The sequence below is a fragment of the Oncorhynchus masou genome, chromosome 23 (assembly GCF_036934945.1).
Source record: "Oncorhynchus masou masou isolate Uvic2021 chromosome 23, UVic_Omas_1.1, whole genome shotgun sequence".
Taxonomy (NCBI): Eukaryota; Metazoa; Chordata; class Actinopteri; order Salmoniformes; family Salmonidae; genus Oncorhynchus; species Oncorhynchus masou.
Window position 1 is genome coordinate 35,998,283 of NC_088234.1, and position 21,556 is coordinate 36,019,838.

At 42.2% G+C, this 21,556-nt stretch overlaps 2 protein-coding genes across 6 annotated transcripts in view; one reads left to right on the plus strand and one right to left on the minus strand.

The window, feature by feature from the left end:
* The window catches only part of vsir (V-set immunoregulatory receptor), a 38,722-nt gene extending 31,399 nt beyond the window's left edge, over nucleotides 1–7,323 (plus strand). The window contains exon 7 of one of the 5 annotated variants that reach the window (XM_064931963.1): nucleotides 6,987–7,323. In XM_064931963.1, the coding sequence (XP_064788035.1) occupies nucleotides 6,987–7,099 (113 nt within the window). In that variant the 3' untranslated portion in view covers nucleotides 7,100–7,323. The remainder of the gene's footprint in view (nucleotides 1–6,986) is intronic. The other 4 variants (XM_064931964.1, XM_064931968.1, XM_064931962.1 and 1 more) reach the window with 4 other exon arrangements.
* Nucleotides 1–21,556, minus strand: part of cdh23 (cadherin-related 23) — a 688,999-nt gene that overhangs the window by 144,907 nt on the left and 522,536 nt on the right. The window contains exons 35-37 of the mRNA XM_064931960.1: nucleotides 20,509–20,637; nucleotides 8,643–8,771; nucleotides 7,872–8,099 (exon numbers count right to left, since the gene is read on the minus strand). Coding sequence (XP_064788032.1) covers nucleotides 7,872–8,099; nucleotides 8,643–8,771; nucleotides 20,509–20,637 — 486 coding nt within the window. The remainder of the gene's footprint in view (nucleotides 1–7,871; nucleotides 8,100–8,642; nucleotides 8,772–20,508; nucleotides 20,638–21,556) is intronic.

Genomic DNA, 21,556 nt, shown 5'->3' on the forward strand with positions numbered 1-21,556 from the left:
CTGGAAGAGTCTGGTCGACTGGCAGATCTGGAAGAGTCTGGTCGACTGGCAGATCTGGAAGAGTCTGGCTGACTGGAAGATCTGGCTGCTTCATGCTGACTGACGGCTCTGGCTGCTCCATGCTGACTGGCGGCTCTGGCTGCTCCATACTGACTGACAGCTCTGGCGGCTTCATGGAGACTGGCAGCTCTATGCAGACTGGCAACTCCATGCAGACTGGCAGCTCTTTGCAGACTGGCAGCTCTGGCTGCTCCATGCAGACTAGCTGCTCCATGCAGACTAGCAGCTCAGGCTGATCTATGCAAACTGACAGCTCTGGCTGCTCAAGGTAGACTGGCAGCTCAGGCTGCTCTATACAAACTGACAGCTCTGGCTGCTCAATGTAGACTGGCAGCTCAGGCTGCTCTATACAAACAGGAGGCTCCGGCAGCGCTGTAGAGGAGAAAGGCTCTAGAACCGCTGAACAGACGGGAGACTCCGACAGCGCAGGAGAGGGAGAAAGCGCTGGCTGCGCTGAACAGGCGAGGCGCACTGTAGGCCTGATGCGTGGTGCTGGCACTGGTGGTATTGGGCCGAGGACACGCACAGGAAGCCTAGTGCGGGGAGCTGCTACTGGAGGGCTGGGGTGTGGAGGTGGTTCTAGATAAAGGACAGGCACAGGAAGCCTGGTGTGAGGAGCTACTACCGGAGGACTGGTGTGTGAAGGTGGCACAGGATGGACTGGACCGTGAAGGTGTACTGGAGAGCCTGAATGCAGGACTGGCACAGGACGTGCAAGGCTAGGCAGGTACTCAGGAGGCTTAGTGCGTGAGGCTGGCACACTTTCCACCAGCCGACTAACACGCACCTCAGGACTAGTATGGAGTGCTGACCCAGGTGCCATCAAATCCCCGACACGCTCCGTCGGCCGAATATTATATCTAAAGCACCAAACTAGCAACTCCCTCATTAAACTCTCCTCCAATTGTCCCATTAACTCCTTCACAGTCTCTGCTTCGCTCACCTCCAACACTGGTTCTGACCTCCTCCTTGGCTCTTCACAATAAACAGGAAGAGTTGACTCAGGTCTGTCTCCTGACTCAGCCACTCCCCCTGATAGCCCCCCCCCAAAACATTTTTGGGGCTGCTTTTCGGGCTTCCATCCACATCGCCGTGCTGCCTCCTCATATTTGCGCCTCTCCGCTTTAGCCGCTTCTAATTCCTCCTTGGGGAGGCGATATTCACCAGGCTGAGCCCAGGGTCCTTCTCCGTCCAGTTCCTCCTCCCATGTCCAATTCTCCAAATGGTGTAGCCTCTCCCACTGAAGCTGCTTCTGTTGTTTCTCGTGTAGCTCCTGTTTGCGCTGCTCCTGCCTGTAGACACGCTGCTCCTGTTTACTCTTCGCCTGCTGCGCTTTAGGGCGGCTACACTCTTCTGGTTTAGCCCAGGGTCCTCTTCCGTCCAGGATTTCCTCCCATGTCCAGAAATCCTTAAAACGAGGCTCCTCTTTGCGCGGCTCTTCTTTGCGCTGCTCCTGCCTGTTGACACGCTGCTCGGTCCGTGTTTGGTGGGTGATTCTGTAACGGCGTTCTTGTTTAGTTGAAGGAGAGTCGGACCGAAATGCAGCGTGTAAGTTACTCATGTTTATTATAAAGACAAAACGAACGAACTATACACGAATAACTAAATAAATACAAGAAATCAACAAACAGAACGAAACCTAATACAGCCTGACTGGTGCAACCTACACAGAGACAGGAACAATCACCCACGAAATGCAAAGCGAAATCAGGCTACCTAAATACGGTTCCCAATCAGCGACAACGAGAAGCACCTGACTCTGATTGAGAACCGCCTCAGGCAGCCAACCTAATTAACACACACACACACCCCTAATCAACTACCAACCCAAACACTACAAACCCCAATACGGAAATACAATACATAATAACCCCATGTCACACCCTGGTCTGACTAACTAATAAACTAAAACACACAATACTAAGACCAAGGCGTGACATAGTGTCTGGACTACCATTAAATGTGAAGACTTATTTATATCAAATCAGTTCTCTAGGTCTAATCATTATGTGATTAAACTAATCATTACATAACATTAATTAACTAGGAAGTCGGGGCACCACGGAAAATGTTGAGATTACAAAGTTATAATTTTCCGAATATAACTGTTCAGATATTTTAATATCTGTTCAATTAGTCTTTTATTAATGAATTGTTAATTGCCTCATCAGTTCTCATTACTGGAAGTTGCAAACCATTGGATATTTGCACGAATCCTGGCCAAAATCATGAATCAGCGATATACAAATTGGCTTAATTATTCATTTACCAACAACTAAATAATCACACAGAATTACATAGCAAACAAACAGTAGATATTGGTTACTAATGATGATAGAAAAGTCCCTAGTGGGCTAAGCCGATATGACGGCTTGGTAGACAAAGGAAAGGGGTGGGGACTGAGAAAGAGCAGGAAAGACAGAATGGATCCACTATACACAGTGGATAATTATTATCATTGTATTGATGATCCTCACTCGATCGTCATGTAGAGTTCATCAGAGTATTTGGTTAACTTTCCCAGAAGTTACAATGACTTTCGTGGTTGTACTTGGTTTGAATGGATAACTCAGAGTGCCATTCGGAAATGTTCTCATAGAATAGATGCTTCGGCGGTTGTCGGTATTCTCGTTCTAGACTTGTGTAATTTCTAGCTGCAGACTATACGTTTGAGATTTGCTCCTATTTTGTAGTGATCAATAGTCTCAGAGTTGAACCATTTCCAGCTGTGTAGCCAAAACTACAGCTGCATGGCCTCCGATGGCCTATAGAATTGTAGCCATTCCAAAGTGGGTACTCTGTCCCGGCGTTCTCTGACTTCTTAACCATTCGAGATGTCCGGTTTACCGTGGGTCTCTTTGGTATGAAATGTACATTTTGTCACGGGTGGTTTTATACTCTGGAGTGGAAAAGGGCAGTTCCATGGCGCCAAAGTCATGTATATGCTCACGTGGGCGTGGCCATTGATATGGTTAACCTTATATGAAAACCCATACTCCCATTTAGAAGGTTAATATCACATTACATCTTTTCACAAATAGTTACATGTTAATCACATACGTTTCACAATATTTAGATGTACAGTGCCTTGCGAAAGTATTCGGCCCTCTTGAACTTTGAGACCTTTTGCCACATTTCAGGCTTCAAACATAAAGATATAAAACTGTATTTTTTGTGAAGAATCAACAACAAGTGGGACACAATCATGAAGTGGAACGACATTGATTGGATATTTCAAACTTTTTTAAGTGCAAAATTATTCAGCCCCTGTACTTTCAGTGCAGCAAACTCTCTCCAGAAGTTCAGTGAGGATCTCTGAATGATCCAATGTTGACCTAAATGACCAATGATGATAAATACAATCCACCTGTGTGTAATCAAGTCTCCGTGTAAATGCACATGCACTGTGATTGTGTGACTGTGCACCTGCACTTAGTCTAGTTTATTATTTCTATGTGGGGTTCTAGTTTTGTTTTTCTATGTTGGTGATTTTGTATGATTCCCAATTAGAGGCAGCTGGTAATTGTTGTCTCTAATTGTGGATCATATTTAGGTAGCCTGTTTGCCACCTGTGGTTTGTGGGATATTGTTCATGTGTTGTTGCATGTTAGCACTCCATGGTTGTCACGGTTTGTTTAGTCTTTATTGTTTTGTTGTGTGGTTCACTTATTTCTAATAAAAGATGTGGAACTGAGATCACGCTGCACGTTGGTCAGAGTATGCTTCCAACGATCGTGACATTAAGTCTCAAAACTTGGGACATTTTATTAACATATGTTCTAATTCAAGCCAATAACAAACACATTGTTCAATTAATATATTATAAAGCCATTGTTTATACAGCTATTTCTATTGAGGTGGCTGTCCCAAACCTTGCTTCCTAAACTTAATGTTTTGTTCTATTATTACATTGAACGATAGTGATCTAATTATTTGTTTAGTCTATTTTTAAACATCTCAAACTGAAAAATGCTGTCCCCCCCATGCTTTAAAATAATGAATGTGCCTTTAGCCAACAAATACCACAAGGTGATGGGATTGCATCCCCCTCCACTATGGCCACATGGTGAGTAGTCTGTCTGCAAACATTTAGGAGAAATGTTTTATTGTATTAACGTGTTTTTTAAGAGGTGTTCTTGCCAAACATTAGGAACACCTTCCTAATATTAAGTTGCCCTTAGAACAGACTCAAATCGTCGTACATGGACTCTACAAGGTGTAGAAAGCATTCCACACTGATGCTGGCCAATTTTGACGCCAATGCTTCCCACAGGTATCAAGTTGTCTGGATGTCCTTTGGGTGGTGGACCACTCTTGATACACACGGGAAACTGTTGAGCGTGAAAAACCCAGCAGCATTGCAGTTCTTGACACAAACCGGTGCTCCTGGCACCTACTACCCCGTTCAAAGGCACTTAAATATTTGTTTTGCCCATTCACCCTCTGAATGGCACTCACAAAATACATGTCTCAATTGTCTTAAGGCTGATTTAACATGATTTAACATGTCTCCTCCCCTTCATCTACACTAACTGGAGTGGATTTAACAAATGACATCAATAAGGGATCATAGCTTACATCCAGATTCACTTGATCAGTCTATCATGGAAAGAGCAGGTGTGCTTAATGTTTTGTATACTCAATATACTGTATATATAAATATTTTGGTGCATATGTACATGTACATACAGTATCCAAATGAAAGATAGCGAGCATATATAATGGGGATTCTGTAAATTCCAAACTGAAATGGTCACAACCAAAACAATTGACACCATAGAGATATATGTTTATATACAGTACCAGTCAAATGTTTGGACACACCTACTCATTGCAGGGTTTTTCTTTATTTTTACTATTTTCTACATTGTAGAATAATAGTGAAGACATCAAAACTATGAAATAGCACATATGGAATAATGCAGTAACCAAGAAAGTGTTAAACACATCAAAATATATTTTTATTTGAGATTCTTCAAAGTAACCACCCTTTGCCTTGATGACCGCTTTGCCCACTCTTGGCATTCTCTCAACCAGCTTCATGAGGTAGTCACCTGGAATGCATTTCAAATAACAGGTGTGCCTTGTTAAAAGTTAATTTGTAGAATTTCTTTCCTTCTTAATGCGTTTGAGCCAATTATTTGTGTTGTTACAAGGTAGGAGTGGTATACAGAAGATAGCCCAATTTGGTAAAAGACCAAGTCCATATTATGTTAAGAACATCTCAAATAAGCAGAGAGAAACGACAGTTCATTATTACTTTAAGACATGAAGGTCAGCCAATCCTGAATTTTCAATACATTTTCAAGTTTCAAGTTTCTTCAAGTGCAGTTGCAAAAACCATCAAGCACTATGATGAAACTGGCTCTCATGAGGACCGCCACAGGAATGGAAGACCCAGAGTTACCTCTGCAGCAGAGGACACTATCATTAGAGTTACCAGGCTCAGAAATTGCAGACAAAATGAATGCTTCACGGAGTTCAAGTAACAGATACATCTCAACATCAACTGTTCAGAGGACACTGCGTGAATCAGGCCTTCATAGTCGAATTGCTGCAAAGAAACCACAACTTAAGGTTACCAATAAGAGGAAGAGAAATGCTTGAGCCAAGAAGCACGAGAAATGGACATTAGACCAGTGAAAATCTATCCTTTGATCTGAGTCCAAATTTGAGATGTTTGGTTCCAACCGCCGTGTCTTTGTGAGACACAGAATAGGTGAACGGATGATCTCTGCATGTGTGGTTCTCACCGTGAAGCATGGAGGAGGAGGTGTGATTGTGTGGGGGTGCTTTGCTTTATTTGACCAAGAAGGAGAGTGGGGGGGGGGCTCCAACCCTCCAAGAGCAGCAGTGGCAGCAGTGTATATGCAATGTTTTAGACTGATCCAATGAACCATTGCCTTTCTGTTCAACATTTTGTATAAAGACTGCCCAATTGTGCCTAATTGGTTAATTAATACATTTTCAAGTTCATAACTGTGCACTCTCCTCAAACAATAGCATTATATTATTTCACTGTAATAGCAACTGTATATTGGACAATGCAGTTAGATTAACAAGAATTGAAGGTTTCTGTCAATATCAGATGTCTATGTCCTGGGAAATGTTCTTATTACTTACAACCTCATGCTAATCACAATAGCCTACGTTAGCTCAACCGTCCCACTGGGAACCCACCAATCCTGTTGTAGTTAAGTCGTTTTTGGGGGTATCTGTACTTTTAATATTCATATTTTTGACACATTCTACTTTTACTCCACTACATTCATAAAGAAAATAATATATTTTTTACTCCATACATTTTCCCTGACACCCAAATGTACTCGTTACATTTTGAATTCTTAGGAGGAGATGAAAATGGTCCAATTCACACACTTATCAAGATAACATCTCTGGTCATCCCTAATGATGATCTGGTGGACTCACTAAACACATATGCTTCGTTTGTAAATTATGTCTTAGTGTTGGAGTGTGCCTCTAGCTATCCGTAATTTAAAAAACAAAACAATGGTGCCTTCTGATTTGCTTAATATAAGGAATTTGACATTATTTATACTTTTACTTTTGACACTTAGATATACTTAAAACCAAATACTTTTAGACATTTACCCAAGTAGTATTTACTGGGTGACTTTAACTTGAGACATTTTCTATTAAGGTATCAGTACTTTTACTCAAGTATGACAATTGGGTACTTTTTCCACCAAGTGTGTCAATCATAGACTCTGTGAGATGGAGGCCACACATAGGCGACCACAAAGACCGATCACATGACATATAAGTCCCACAGTTGCGCAAAAATAGAGGATGCACGTTCACATGCATGCACACACTCAGACAAATCACATTGTGGTGAGGAATATGTGTAGAGCTCTTGCAAGTTTTCTAAACAGGAAGTAACAAGTCTTTTCTTCCTCTTTCAGTACCACAGCCGTGGATTTCCTGTTATTGCACATCGTCACGCACTTCCTGTGTATCACAGTGTACTTCTTGTCCTTATACCTCTGATCAGCCAATGCAGAACACATGGGATTAAACCATCAACCTGCTACTCATCATGGGGACACTTTAAATAATCAAAAAATGTATATAGCATACATGATGTCGTAATATGCACTATATACAGGTACATCCTTCACAAATCATCTATAAACTTATGCCATACTATATAAAGGCTTTATATTTATAGCTCATTAAGTAAGGAGCATTGCCATGTGAACCTTGTCTTCAAATGCGTTAGAAAGTCTTTCTCCATGTTCTGAGGCCTGAATAAATGATTTGCTAATATTAGTTTGATGTATTATTTCAAATATTTCCTTATTCAAAATGTTTTCCTTATTTTATATAGTTTCATCATATTCGGTCACTGAAACCACTTCAAAGGTATTAGCTCATTCAAAATACCAGGAATAAGCCAGGCTAATCCTTGCCCATCTATATGGTGAAATGCTTGCAGTACTGAGGAACACCAACAGAGTGCAATATGTTTTCAACTGTGATTAACCTGACATGACTCTTCTGAGTGAAGCCAGTCCAACAACCTATAGCCAAGTCACAAGTTACACAGCTACTGTCCAGGAGAGTGTTTAACAAGGCACAATGTTGTGTAACGTTAATATAAAATAAGCATGCCTATCTGACATGTAGACGGCTCTATTCATTGTGTTTTGCAATATTTGCCTACTAAACGTGACCCTGGTAACACAGTGACCAAAACCCTGTCCAATTCAAATCATCCCTGTTCCCTTAGCTCTGTGTGTCAGCCCCCACCCCCTCCCACCCTTGACTTCTAACCCTCTCTAACTCACCGATAGTGGAGGTGTACCGTCGTCCTCCACCATCACGGTTAGCTGGTACTCCTGCTGGCGCTCACGGTCGGGTGGGCATGGTCGGGTTGTCATCTCACCTGTCATGCGGTCCATACGGAAGGTGAGGTCCTGGTTACCCGAGGTGATGTAGTAGAAGAGCATGGCGTTTGTCCCGATGTCATGGTCTGTGGCCACCACGCGCAGGACGGACGTACCACCCCCCACATTCTAACACACACACACAGGTAGATGGACAATAACCTTTTCAGCATCATGTGCATAATACACTATATTTTCTGTGTACTGTATATATTTCATAGCTTTTTGTTTTTGTCTTTAAAGCAGAGTACAATTCCACCCTCCATTCATATTTTTGGGGGAATGTATCCAGGCAGTACAGAATGAAATGGGGAGACAGGGTAGGGAGACAGAAAGCTTGAAAGGCTTTGGGTCAGTGTTGGCGGAGTAGTTCCAATACATGTAATTCAACTAGTAATTTAACTTCATTTTGCAGTAGTTTGGTGGTAGTTTCACTAGATTCAGACCAAAATGGAGTTAATGTAATTTTTTTAAACACAGGCAAACATCCCTTTCAGATGTTATTTTTTTGGAAGCATCTACGACACAGAGGACACCTTAAAAGTTGAATTGATAGATGCGTGCGTGTGTGTTTGTGTGTGTGTATTATTCAGTATGTAATTGACTGATGTGTGTGTTTGTGTGTGCGTGCATATGATTGTATAGGCTGACTGATGTGTGTGCGTGTCTCACTTCACTGATGCTGACGTTGTAGCCCCCCTGGCTCTCGATGATGGGTGTGTTGTCGTTGACGTCCAGGATGTTGACAGTGAGAGAGAGGTCGCTGTAGTGGGGAGGCACACCGCTGTCCATGGCACGCACCTGTCATAACACACACATAAACTACACGGTCAAAAGTATGTGGACACCTGCTCGTCAAACATCTCATTCCAAAATTATGGGCATTAATATGGAGTTGGTCCCCCCTTTGCTGCTATAACAGCCTCCACTCGTCTGGGAAAGCTTTCCACTAGATGATGGAACAATGCTGGGGGGACTTGCTTCCATTCAGCCACAAGAGCATTAGTAAGGTCGAGAACTGATGTTGGGCAATTAGGCCTGGCTTGCAGCCCGAACCATGAAAAATAGCCTCAGACCATTACTCCTCCTCCTCCAAAGTTTACAGTTGGCACTATGCATTGGGGTAGGTAGCATTATCCTGTTATCTGCCAAACCCAGATTGCTCCGTCAGACTGCCATATGGTGAAGCGTGATTCATCACTCCAGAGAACGTGTTTCCACTGCTCCAGAGTCCAACGGCGGCAAGCTTCACACAGCTCCAGCTGACGCTTGGCATTACGTATAGTGATGTTAGGCTTGTGTGCGGCTGCTCAGCCATGGAAACCCATTTCAAGAAGCTCCCAAAAAATAGTTATTGTGCTGACGTTGCTTCCAGAGGCAGTTTGGAACTCAGTAGTGAGTGTTGCAAATGTGGACAGATGATTTCCGTTTCCATTTCACAATAATAGCACTCACTGTTGACCGGGGAAGCTCTAACAGGGCAGATCTATTATTATATTTAAAAAAAGAATAATTTAACACCCCTTTTTCTCCCCAATTTGACAAACAATTTGTTGGAAAGGTGGCATCCTATGATATTGCCACGTTGAAAGTCACTGAGCTCTTCAGTAAGGCCAATCTACTGCCAATGTTTGTCTATGAAGATTGCATGGCAGTGTGCTTGATTTTATACACCTATCAGCAACGGGTGTGGCGGGAATAGCCAAATCCACTAAGGGGTGTTCACATACCTTTGTATATATGTGACCCGTTTCAGGAAACTAGGCTTATGTCACAAGTCACTACTTCACAGGGGAGTCTTTTTTTTATCAAGCATTTCTACTGGAACATGTGAACTTTCACGTGCCTTAATAACACACTTGTATGCCATCTGTAAATAGGAATAAAATTGTTAAATTACGAGCCTTGTTGGTTAAAATACAGAAAAAGACAGAAATCTTTCCACTAGCCATGATTGGCTGAGGTAATGAGTGGGCTGGACATGCTGAGAGAGGAGTTTGTCTATTTGAGCTGGTCAGTCGGTGTTGGTAATCCTGTCGAACATGGCTTTAAAAATAAATGTATCAGGTAGTGGAGCTCCATAAGTGTTGCTCTCCACTTTCTGGAGGGTTGAGTTTTGTAATCCGTGTAATGAGTATGATAGTTATTTTCTTAAGGTATAAGGGGGCAGCATTTTCACTTTTGGATAAATAGCGTGCCCAATTTCAACTTCCTGCTACTCATGCCAGGAATATAAGATATGCATATTATTAGTAGATTTGGATATAAAACACTCTGAAGTTTCTAAAACTGTTTGAATCATGTCTGTGAATATAACAGAACTTATGTAGCAGGCAAAACCCCGAGGACTAACCGTTCAGAATTATTATTTTTTTGTCTCTGTCTGTTCACTGAGTTCTCATTGGCAAATGATATTTCTTAGGAACCTGTTTTCAGTTCCTACCGCTTCCACTGGATGTCACCAGTCTTTGGAATTTGGTTGAGGTTATTCATTTGTGCAATGTGGAAGTAGGCCATCAAGCAACTGGGTAACACTGTTGAGAGTGCGCAAGACGTGAAAAGTAGCGTTGGTTTGTTGTCTTCCTGTATTGAACACAGATAGACCCGTCTACAATTTGATCGATTATTAACGTTTAAAAATACCCAAAGTTGTATTACGAAAGTAGTTTGAAATATTTTGGCAAAGTTTATAGGCAACTTGGAAATATTTTGTAGTGACGTTGCGTTTTTTGGAAGCTGTTTTTTTCTGGATCAAACGTGTCAAATAAATGGACATTTGGATATATGTACGGAATTAATCGAACAAAAGGACCAATTGTGATGTTTATGGGACATATTGGAGTGCCAACAAAAGAAGCTCGTCAAAGGTAATGCATGTTTTATATTTTATTTTATGTAGCGCCTGCAGTGTTGAAATATGCTACCCTCTTTGTTTACTATTGTGCTATCATCAGATAATAGCTTCTTATGCTTTTGCCGAAAAGCCTTTTAAAAATCTGACATGTTGGCTGGATTCACAACAAGTGTAGTTTTAATTGAGTATTTTACATGTGTGATTTAATGAAAGTTTGATTTTTATATCATTTTTTTATTTGCCACGCTGCATTTTCCCTGTTTTTTGCCCAAGTGGGACGCAACCGTCCCCTCTACCATAAGACGTTAAAGAGATGGAGAAAACACCTGTTTCCAGATTACATCTTTAAAATAAGGGCCACCGTGGCATGCCATCTGTGACAGGGAGACGCGTCCATCATGCATGATGATGTATGTGTAGGATAGTCTAGCTAGCTACATTTTCAGATATTAAATTTTGACAGAAAGTGGTTTCATTTCATCCTAAAGTATACTGTTAGCTAGCTAGCTAATGTTAGGTGGCTGGCTCCCTTGCTAACGTTATGTGTATGACGTTATTCGTATCCCAGAACGGTTTGCTTTGCTAATTAGAGCCTAATGTTAACGAGCTAACATTGAACCTGGTTGGTTAGCAACCAGCAGATTCGTACAGGGTAGTAATGACATGAATTGGCACAATGTTCATTGTTGTTTAACTAGCTGGCTGGCTCGTTAGCTAACGTTACATGTGTGATCTTACATGTTGTTCACCTAGCTACGTTTAATTTGTTACCGAGCTAGCTAGCTACATTTCTTAAGCTAAAGTGTACAACAACCGTTGAATATGGCCGGTGTCAGTAAACGCTTGCAAAAAAGCAAATTGTTGCCAGCAGCGCTGGTTAGGCTGTTTTCTTGTTATCCAGAGGTAAATAAATCATCGTCCAGAGCGTCAAGTGTGCGCTCTGAATGCTCCAAGACCAAAACGAGATGGGTGGGGCTAAAGCTTAAGAGGGTGTGAACGAGACTGAGTGGATGTAGACAAAGAAGAACTCTTCACTAGATGCCAAAATATTCAAAGGCCATTTTCTCAAAAGTGAGTTTACAAGTTTATCAACTTTCAAAGCAAAATTACTTTCCCATTGATCGTCAAAAAATGCAATATATGATATATCATTTTGTTGCCTTGAGTCTGTAGTTTTATCCAATGTAAAAAACACAATTTCAAATTTTGCCACATAAGACCAAATCCAGGAGGTGAGTCACATATAGTGTGCATGTACACATGTTCAATTACTCACACACATACGTGCTTAAGTAGGTGGGCATACATATGGGTCTACAGTACACTGCGGTATTCGTCTCCGGAGGAGAAGCCCGATATCTTATGAGTTCCAACCCAACTTTGCTATATAGTGACTTATATCATATTTATCTTAACTTTTTTTGTACAGAAAGTTCACACCACAAAGCACTTCTGGACATCAGATTCGACAGTTACTAACCTCGATTTTGACTTCAAATACAACTGCAACTCCGACTCAGCTCTTCCACTGTTCATACTGGACCCTATTCCTTTGTTCCATGGGCTACCAAAACACTGAAGGCATAGACACAGGAGATAAGGTGGAGTCCTGGTGAAATTGAGCCGAACGGCACTCTGTTCTATTGGCAATTGTCCAGTCACTCAACAATAAAATGGATGAGCTTCGTTTGAGAGTCTCCTATCCTAGAGCGTTCACTTCAACCAACACATCTCCTGTGCCACTAGGGGCGCTAAAAGACGACCACATTTATTCTACCCACAGAAATGCATATTAGGCCCTACCTCATCCTCCCTTCGGCAAATCTGACCATGACTCCATTTTCCTGCATCCTGTTTACATAGAAAAGCTCAAACAGGAATTACCAGTGATGCGCTCACTACAGTAGTGGTGGGATGAAACAGATGCGAGGCTACAAGACTGTTTTGCTAGTACAGACTGGAATATGATCCGGGATTCATCCGATAGCATTGACGAGTATACAGTCATGGGCTTCATCAATAAGCACATGATGATGTTGTCCCCACAGTGACTAAGAACGTATCCAAACCAAAAACCATGGATTACAGGCAATATCCATGCTGGGCTAAAGGCTAGAGCTACCGCTTACAGTGAACGGGCCAGGGACATGGACACATACAAGAAAGCCCGCTATGACCACTGACGAGACATCAAACATGCAAAAGGACAATATAGGAAGAAGGTGCAATCCTATTACAGCGCCTCCGACATTCATCGTTTGTGGCAAGGCTTGCAGACGGTAACGGATTACAAAGGGAAACCCAGCCATGAGTTGCCCAGCGATGCAGAAATCTCAAACTAGCTAAATGCCTTTTATGTTTGCTTCGAGGAATATAACACTGTGCTTTGCGTGAAAGCCCCTGTTTTTCCAGATAACTGTGATCTCGCTCTTCGTGGCCTATATGAGCAAAACGTTTAACTTAAGGATTGGTGGGTCCTCTGAGGGACGGTGGAGCTAACGTAGGCTAATGCGATTAGCGTGAGGTTGTAAGTAACAAGAACATTTCCCAGGACATAGACATATCTGATATTGGCAGAAAGCTTAAATTCTTGTTAATCTAACTGCACTGTCCAACAGTAGCTATTACAGTGAAATAATATTATGTAATTGTTTGAGGAGAGTGCACAGTTATGAACTTGAAAATGTATTAATTAACCAATTAGGCACATTTGGGCAGTCTTGATACAAAATGTTGAACAGAAAGGCAATGGTTCATTGGATCAGTCTAAAACATTGCATATACACTGCTGCCACTGCTGCTCTTGGAGGGTTGGAGCCCCCCCCCCCACTCTCCTTCTTGGTCAAATAAAGCAAAGCACCCCCACACAATTATTTATTTATTTATTTTATTTTATTTAACCTTTATTTAACCAGGTAGGCTAGTTGAGAACAAGTTCTAATTTGCAACTGCGACCTGGCCAAGATAAAGCATAGCAGTGTGAACAGACAACACAGAGTTACACATTGAGTAAACAATAAACAAGTCAATAACAGTAGAAAAAAAAGAAAAAAAAGGGTCTATATACATTGTGTGCAAAAGGCATGAGGAGGTAGGCAAATAATTAGATTAACACTGGAGTGATAAATGATCAGATGGTCATGTACAGGTAGAGATATTGATGTGCAAAAGAGCAGAAAAGTAAATAAATAAAAACAGTATGGAGATGAGGTATGTATAATTTGGTGGGCTATTTACCGATAAGACTATGTACATCTGCAGCGATTGGTTAGCTGCTCAGATAGCAGATGTTTGAAGTTGGTGAGGGAGATAAAAGTCTCCAGCTTCAGCGATTTCTGCAATTCGTTCCAGTCACAGGCAGCAGAAAACTGGAACGAAAGGCGGCCAAATGAGGTGTTGGCTTTAGGGATGATCAGTGAGATACACCTGCTGGAGCGCGTGCTACGGGTGGGTGTTGCTATCGTGACCAGGGAACTGAGATAAGGCGGAGCTTTACCTAGCATGGACTTCTAGATGACCTGGAACCAGTGGGTCTGGCGACGAATATGGAGCGAGGGCCAGCCGACTAGAGCATACAAGTCGCAGTGGTGGGTGGTATAAGGTGCTTTAGTGACAAAACGGATGGCACTGTGATAAACTGCATCCAGTTTGCTGAGTAGAGTGTTGGATCTATTTTGTAGATGACGTCGCCGAAGTCGAGGATCGGTAGGATAGTCAGTTTTACTAGGGTAAGTTTGGCGGCATGAGTGAAGGAGGCTTTGTTTCGGAATAGAAAGCCGATTCTGGATTTGATTTTCGATTGGAGATGTTTGATATGAGTCTGGAAGGAGAGTTTACAGTCAAGCCAGACACCTAGGTACTTATAGATGTCCACATATTCAAGGTCGGAACCATCCAGGGTGGTGATACTAGTCAGGCGTGCAGGTGCAGGCAGCAAACGGTTGAAAAGCATACATTTGGTTTTACTAGCGTTTAAGAGCAGTTGGAGGCCACGGAAGGAGTGTTGTATGGCATTGAAGCTTGTTTGGAGGTTAGATAGCACAGTGTCCAAGGACGGGCCGGAAGTATATAGAATGGTGTTGTCTGCGTAGAGGTGGATCAGGGAATCGCCTGCAGCAAGAGCAACATCATTGATATACACAGAGAAAAGAGTAGGCCCGAGAAGTGAACCCTGTGGCACCCCCATACAGACTGCCAGAGGACCGGACAGCATGCCCTCCGATTTGACACACTGCACTCTGTCTGCAAAGTAGTTGGTGAACCAGGCAAGGCAGTCATCAGAGAAACCAAAGGCTACTGAGTCTGCCGATAAGAATATGGTGATTGACAGATTCGAAAGCCTTGGCAAGGTCGATGAAGACGGCTGCACAGTACTGTCTTTTATCGATGGCCGTTATGATATCGTTTAGTACCTTGAGCGTGGCTGAGGTGCACCCGTGACCGGCTCGGAAACCCGATTGCACAGCGGAGGTCACACCTCCTCCTCCATGCTTCACAGTGAGAAACACACATGCAGAGATCATCCGTTCACCAATTCTGTGTCTCAAAGAAAGGCAATGGTTCATTGGATCAGTCTAAAACATTGCATATGCACTGCTGCCATCTAGTGGCCAAATTTAAATTGCACCTGGGCTGGTATAATATATTATGGCCATTGCTCTTGCATTTCAAAGATGATGATACAAAAAATGTAAAACTGTTGTTTTTTTCTTTGTATTATCTTTTACCAGATCTAATGTGTTATATTCTCCTACTTTCCTTTCACAATTCCATAAAATTCAAAGTGTTTCCTTTTTTTGCACGGAGGAATGGGAAAAAAATTCAGTCTCTCGATGTGCAAAACTGATAGAGACCATACCCCAAGCGACTTACAGCTGTAATCGCAGCAAAAGGTGGCGCTACAAAGTATTAACTTAAGGGGGTTGAACAATTTTGCACGCCCAATTTTTCAGTTTTTGATTTGTTAAAAAAGTTTGAAATATCCAATAAATGTTGTTCCACTTCATGATTGTGTCCCACTTGTTGTTGATTCTTCACAAAAAAATACAGTTTTATATCTTTATGTTTGAAGCCTGAAATGTGGCAAAAGGTCGCAAAGTTCAAGGGGGCCGAATACTTTCGCAAGGCACTGTATCTGTTCAATTCAATTTACATACGTTTTCAGACCCTTTACTCAGTACTTTGAAGCACCATTGGCGGTGATTACAGGCTCTAGTCTTCTTGGGTATGACGCTCTGAGCTTGGCACACCTGTATTTGGGGAGTTTCTCCTATTCTTCTCTGCAGATCCTGTCAAGCTCTGTCAGGTTGGATGGGAAGCGTCGCTTCACACCTATTTTCAAGTCTATCCAGAGATGTTGAATCGGTTTCAGATCAAGACTCTGGCTGGGCCACTCGAGGACATTCAGAGACTTGTCCCGAAGCCACTCCTTCGTTGTCTTGGCTGTGTGCTCAGGATCGTTGTCCTGTTGGAAGGTGAACCTTCGCCCCAGTCTGACGTCCTGAGTGCTCTGGAGCAGGTTTTCATTAAGGATCTCTCTGTCCTTTGCTCCGTAACTTTTTCCCTCAATCCTGACTAGTCTCCCAGTCCCTGCCGCTGAAAAACATCCCCACAGCATGATGCTGCCATCACCATGCTTCACCGTGGGGATGGTGCCACGTCTCTACCAGACGTGAAGCTTGGTATTCAGGCCAAAGCGTTAAATCTTGGTTTCATCAGACCAGAGTATCTCGTATCTCATAGTCTTTTAGGTACCTTTTGGCAAACTCCAAGCGGGCTGTCATGTGCCTTTTACTGAGGGGTGGTTTCCGTCTGGCCACTCTACCCTAAAGGCCTGATTGGTGGAGTGCTGCAGAGATGGTTGTCCTTCTGGAAGGTCCTCCCAATTCCACAGAGGAATTCTGGAGTTCTGTCAGAGTGACCATCGGGTTCATGGTCACCTCCCATACCAAGGTCTTTCTCCCCCGATTGCTCAGTTTGGCCGGGCGGCCAGCTCGGATTTTAAATAGACAGGTGTGTGCCTTTCCAAATAATTTCCAATCAATTTAATTTACCACAGGGGATTCCAATCAAGTTGTAGAAACATCCAAAGGATGATCAATAGAAACATGATGCACCTGAGCTCAATTTTGAGTCTCATAGCAAAGGGTCTAAATACTTTCTTTCTGTTTCTGTTTTAGTTTTTTCATACATTTGCAAACATTTCAAAATAGCTGTTTTCGCTTTGCCATTATGGTGTATTGTGTGTAGATTGATGGGAGACTTAAAAAATGTGGAAAAAGTCAAGGGGTCTGAATACTTTCCCTATGCACTGTGTATCCACTGTCAGAAATTATGGTAAAGAAATTATGAAAGAAATTTCTGTTTTTTCACTATCTAATCATGGCATGAGGTTGTTCAATGACAGTCAGATGTTTTTTTTTAAATATAATATTAATGGTTTAATTTCAGAGAGACAGATAATCATGTTTTTTTGCAAAATGCTATATATCCGCCTCACTCTGAGAGAAATAATTATATATAAAATATGTAGTACAGTAATATGTTATCTGTATGTAAAACATTTAGACTTGAAATTTTCGTCTTTTATTAGATGCTCTTATCAAGTAAGTGCATTCATCTTTGGATAGCTAGGTAAGACAACCATATATCACTGTCAAATATACAGTATACAAACATTACATCCAGCCTAACAATGGATATATACCGTTTTGCAAAAAAACTAATTTTCTTACACACCTAAAATCTATGGAAGAACATTCATATTTTACTCACACGAAGCAATAATTTCTGATGAAGAAACACAAATGTGAAAAATTAGTGGATATAGCATTTTCAAAATAAACTTCATATGTTTGTGCTGTAAAATAATATTTAATTTCCATCCTATGTAGCTTGAGTACAAATAATTTTCTTATGGTTCCTGACTGAGAAGCCTGAACATGTGCCAGTGTAACATTGAGGCCAGGGAAGCGTTTCGTAGGCACAAAATGGAAGAAAACAGACTAACATGAAGGGATGATCTGAAGCACTGTTTTGCTTCAGTGTGCTTAATTCTATTTTGCCCTGTTTTTCAAAAGTGTTGGAAAAACTTGTCAATAATCAACTGACTGGCTTTCTTGATGTCTACAGTATTATCTCTGGTATGTAATCTGGTTTCCGCTCAGGTTATGGATGTGTCACTGCAACCTCAATGATGTCACCATTGCCCTTGATTCTAAGCAATGTTGTCCTGCTATTTTTATTGACTTGACCAAGGCTTTTGATATGGTAGACCATTCCATTCTTATGCGCCGGCTAAGGAGTATTGGGTGTCTCTGAGGGGTCTTTGGCCTGGTTTGCTAACTATCTCTCTCAAAGAGTGCAGTATATAAAGTCTGAAAATATGCAGTCTCAACCACTGCCTGTCACCAAGGGAGTACCCCAAGGCTCAATCCTAAACCCAACTCTCTACTCAATTTACATCAACAACATAGCTCAGGCGGTAGGAAGGTCTCTATCCATTTATATGCAGATGATCGACCACAAAGCTTTCTTAGTGACCAACAAGCTTTCTCTACCCTTAACCTTGTTCTGAACACAGATGACCATCCTTCCCATGCTAGATTGTGGGGACATAATTTAAAGATTGGCAGGTAAGAGCGCTCACAAGTGGCTAGATGTTCTTTACCATTAGGCCATCAGATTTGTCACCAATGCGCTGTATAGGACACATCACTGCACTCTATACTCCTCTGTAAACTGGTCATCTCTGTATACCCGTTGCAAGACCCACTGGTTGATGCTTAGTTATTAAACTCTCGTAGGCCTCACTCAACCCCTATCTGAGATATCTACTGCAGCCCTCATCCTCCACATACAACACCAGTTCTGCCAGTTACATTTTGTTAAATGTCCCCAAAGCACACACATCCTTGGGTCAAGCTGGACTGGAACGAGCTGCAACAAACATACCAACTGGACAGTTTTATCTCAATCTCTTCATCCAAAGACTCAATCATGGACACTCTTACTGACAGTTGGGGCTGTCAGTAAGAGTGTCCATGATTGAAATATAAGAATAATAGTAGAGAGAATGATTTATTTCAGCTTTTATTTCCTTCATCACATTCCCATTGGGTCAGAAGTTTACATACACTCAATTAGTATTTTGTAGCATTGCCTTTAAAATGTTTAACTTGGGTCAAACATTTCGAGTAGACTTCCACAAGCTTCCCACAATAAGTTTGGATGAATTTTGGCCCATTCCTCCTGACAGAGCTGGTGTAACTGACCTCCTTGTTCGCACATGCTTTTTCAGCTCTGCCTAATTTGATGTAGATGATGTAACTGAGTCAGGTTTGTAGGCCTCCTTGCTCGCACACACTTTTTCAGTTCTTCCCACAAATCTTCAATGGGATTGAGGTCAAGGCTTTGATTGCCACTTCAATACCTTGACTTTGTTGTCCTTAAGCCATTTTGCCACAACTTTGGAAGTATGCTTGGAGTCATTGCCCATTTGGAAGACTAATTTGCGACCAAGCTTTAACTTCCTGACTGATGTCTTGAGATGTTGCTTCAATGTATCCACATAATTTTCCCATCTCACGATGCCATCTATTTTGTGAAGTTCACCAGTCCCACCTGCAGCAAAGCACCCCACAACATGATGCTGCCACCCCCGTGCTTCACTGTTGGGATGGTGTTCTTTGGCTTGCAAGCCTCCCCCTTTTTCCTCCAAACATAACGATGGTCATTATGGCCAAACAGGTCCATTTTTGTTTCATCAGACAAGAGGACATTTCTCTGAAAAGTATGATCTCTGGCCCCATGTGCAGTTGCAAACCGTAGTCTGGCTTTTTTTTTGCCGGTTTTGGAGCAGTGGCTTATTCCTTGCTGAGCGATGTCGATATAGGTTATGTTGATATAGATACTTTTGTACCTTTCCTCCAGCATCTTCACAAGGTTGTTCTGGGATTGATTTGAACTTTTCGCACATTCATCTCTAGGAGACAGAACACGTCTCCTTCCTGAGCGGTATGACGGCTGCATGATCCCATTGTGTTTATACTTGCGTCCTATTGTTTGTATAGATGAACGTGGTACCTTCAGGCATTTTGAAATTGCTCCCAAGGATGAACCAGACTTGTGGAGGTCTACAAATGTTTTTCTGAGGTCTTGGCTGATTTTTTTGTGATTTTCCCGTGATTTGAAGTTAGGCCTTGAAATACATCCACAAGTAAACCTCCAATTGACTCAAATTATGTCAATTAGCCTATTAGAAGCTTCTAAAGCCATGAAATCATTTTCTGGAATTTTCCAAGCTGTTTAGAGGCACAGTCAACTTAGTGTATGTAACTTCTGACCCACTGGAATTGTGATACAGTGAATTATAAGTGAAATCATCTGTTTGCAAACAATTGTTGGACAAATGACTTGTGCACAAAGTAGATGTCCTAACGGACTTGCCAAAACTAGTTTTGTTAACAAGAAGATTATTGAGTGGTTGAAAAACAAGTTTTAATGACTTCCGACTTCAACTGTATATATATATATTTTTTTTATCCCCTTACCCGCAGGAGGCCTTTTGCCTTTTGGTAGGCTGTCATTCTAAATTAGAATTAGTTCTAACTGACTTGCCTAGTTAAATAAAGGTTCAAATCAAATAAATAAATAAATAAAATGGATATGACCCAGGTGTCTAACCTTGAGCAGGTAGCGGTCAACAGACTCTCGGTCCAGAGGGGAGTTGACGTAGATCTCTCCATTGGTGTGGTTCACTGTCCGGATCTCAAACACATCCTGCATGTTCCCTGCCACCAGACTGAAGTTCACCTGAGAGAGAGACAAAGAGCAGAAAATAGTTCAACAAGGCTTGCTTGAGCACCCCCCCCCATTTCCTAGGTCTTTTCTTTAAATATTCTGTGGTGGCGGGTTGACACACTGTTCGTTTAGCGGTACCCGCTGTTTTTTTTTTTAGTTAGGGAGGGAGAAGACAGAGTTTTTTTTACCGGGGTTTGAACGGTGCACGATGGCTTCACAGCCTAGCGCGGTCATGCTATGGAATGTGGTGCAGATGAGGATGGGTCTAGTCATGTCATGGATGGTGGTGTAGATGAGGCTGGGCCTTGTCAGGTTATGCTAATGTATGAGGAGAGTGTAGTGGGGAGAGGCAAGAGACTATGGGTGGTGGAAGAGGGTGTCAAGCGTGAGAGGAAAAAGGGGGAGAATAAAGGAGGTGGGAGGGGAGAGGTTGGTGTGGTCAAAGGCCCTAAGGAACCTTCATCTGGTGCTGGGGGGAGGCTCTGACTAGAAATAAAGGGCAGGTGGTCAGGATGGGAGATGGAGATGAGAAGGAGGAGGAAGGTAAGTCTGAGGACGATGCGGAGGCTTTCTTTTCAGACTCCACCTCAATGGGTCCAGAGCTGACAGCCAGGCAGAGGTCAAAGTACAAGGTGAGGAAACAGTCAAAGATCCTGAATGAGACTAAAGGGGAAAAGGTTCACCTTTAAGATTTTTTTTTGTGATCTGGGAAAGTTTATGAGATCAGTACAACACGCTATGAAAAATGAGGGGCATGGTGTCCTCTCACCCAGGAAACGTTTTCGGTTGAAAAAGTGGGTCACAACTGTGCATGAGGGTCTACCTTCAGACGCTTTTTAGATTAATATTTTTTTCTGGCATGGGGCTTTTTGAGCTTTGCTATTGGTCTGTTTCTTTGCTGGCTGTTCTCCCACTTCTTATGTCGACTCTT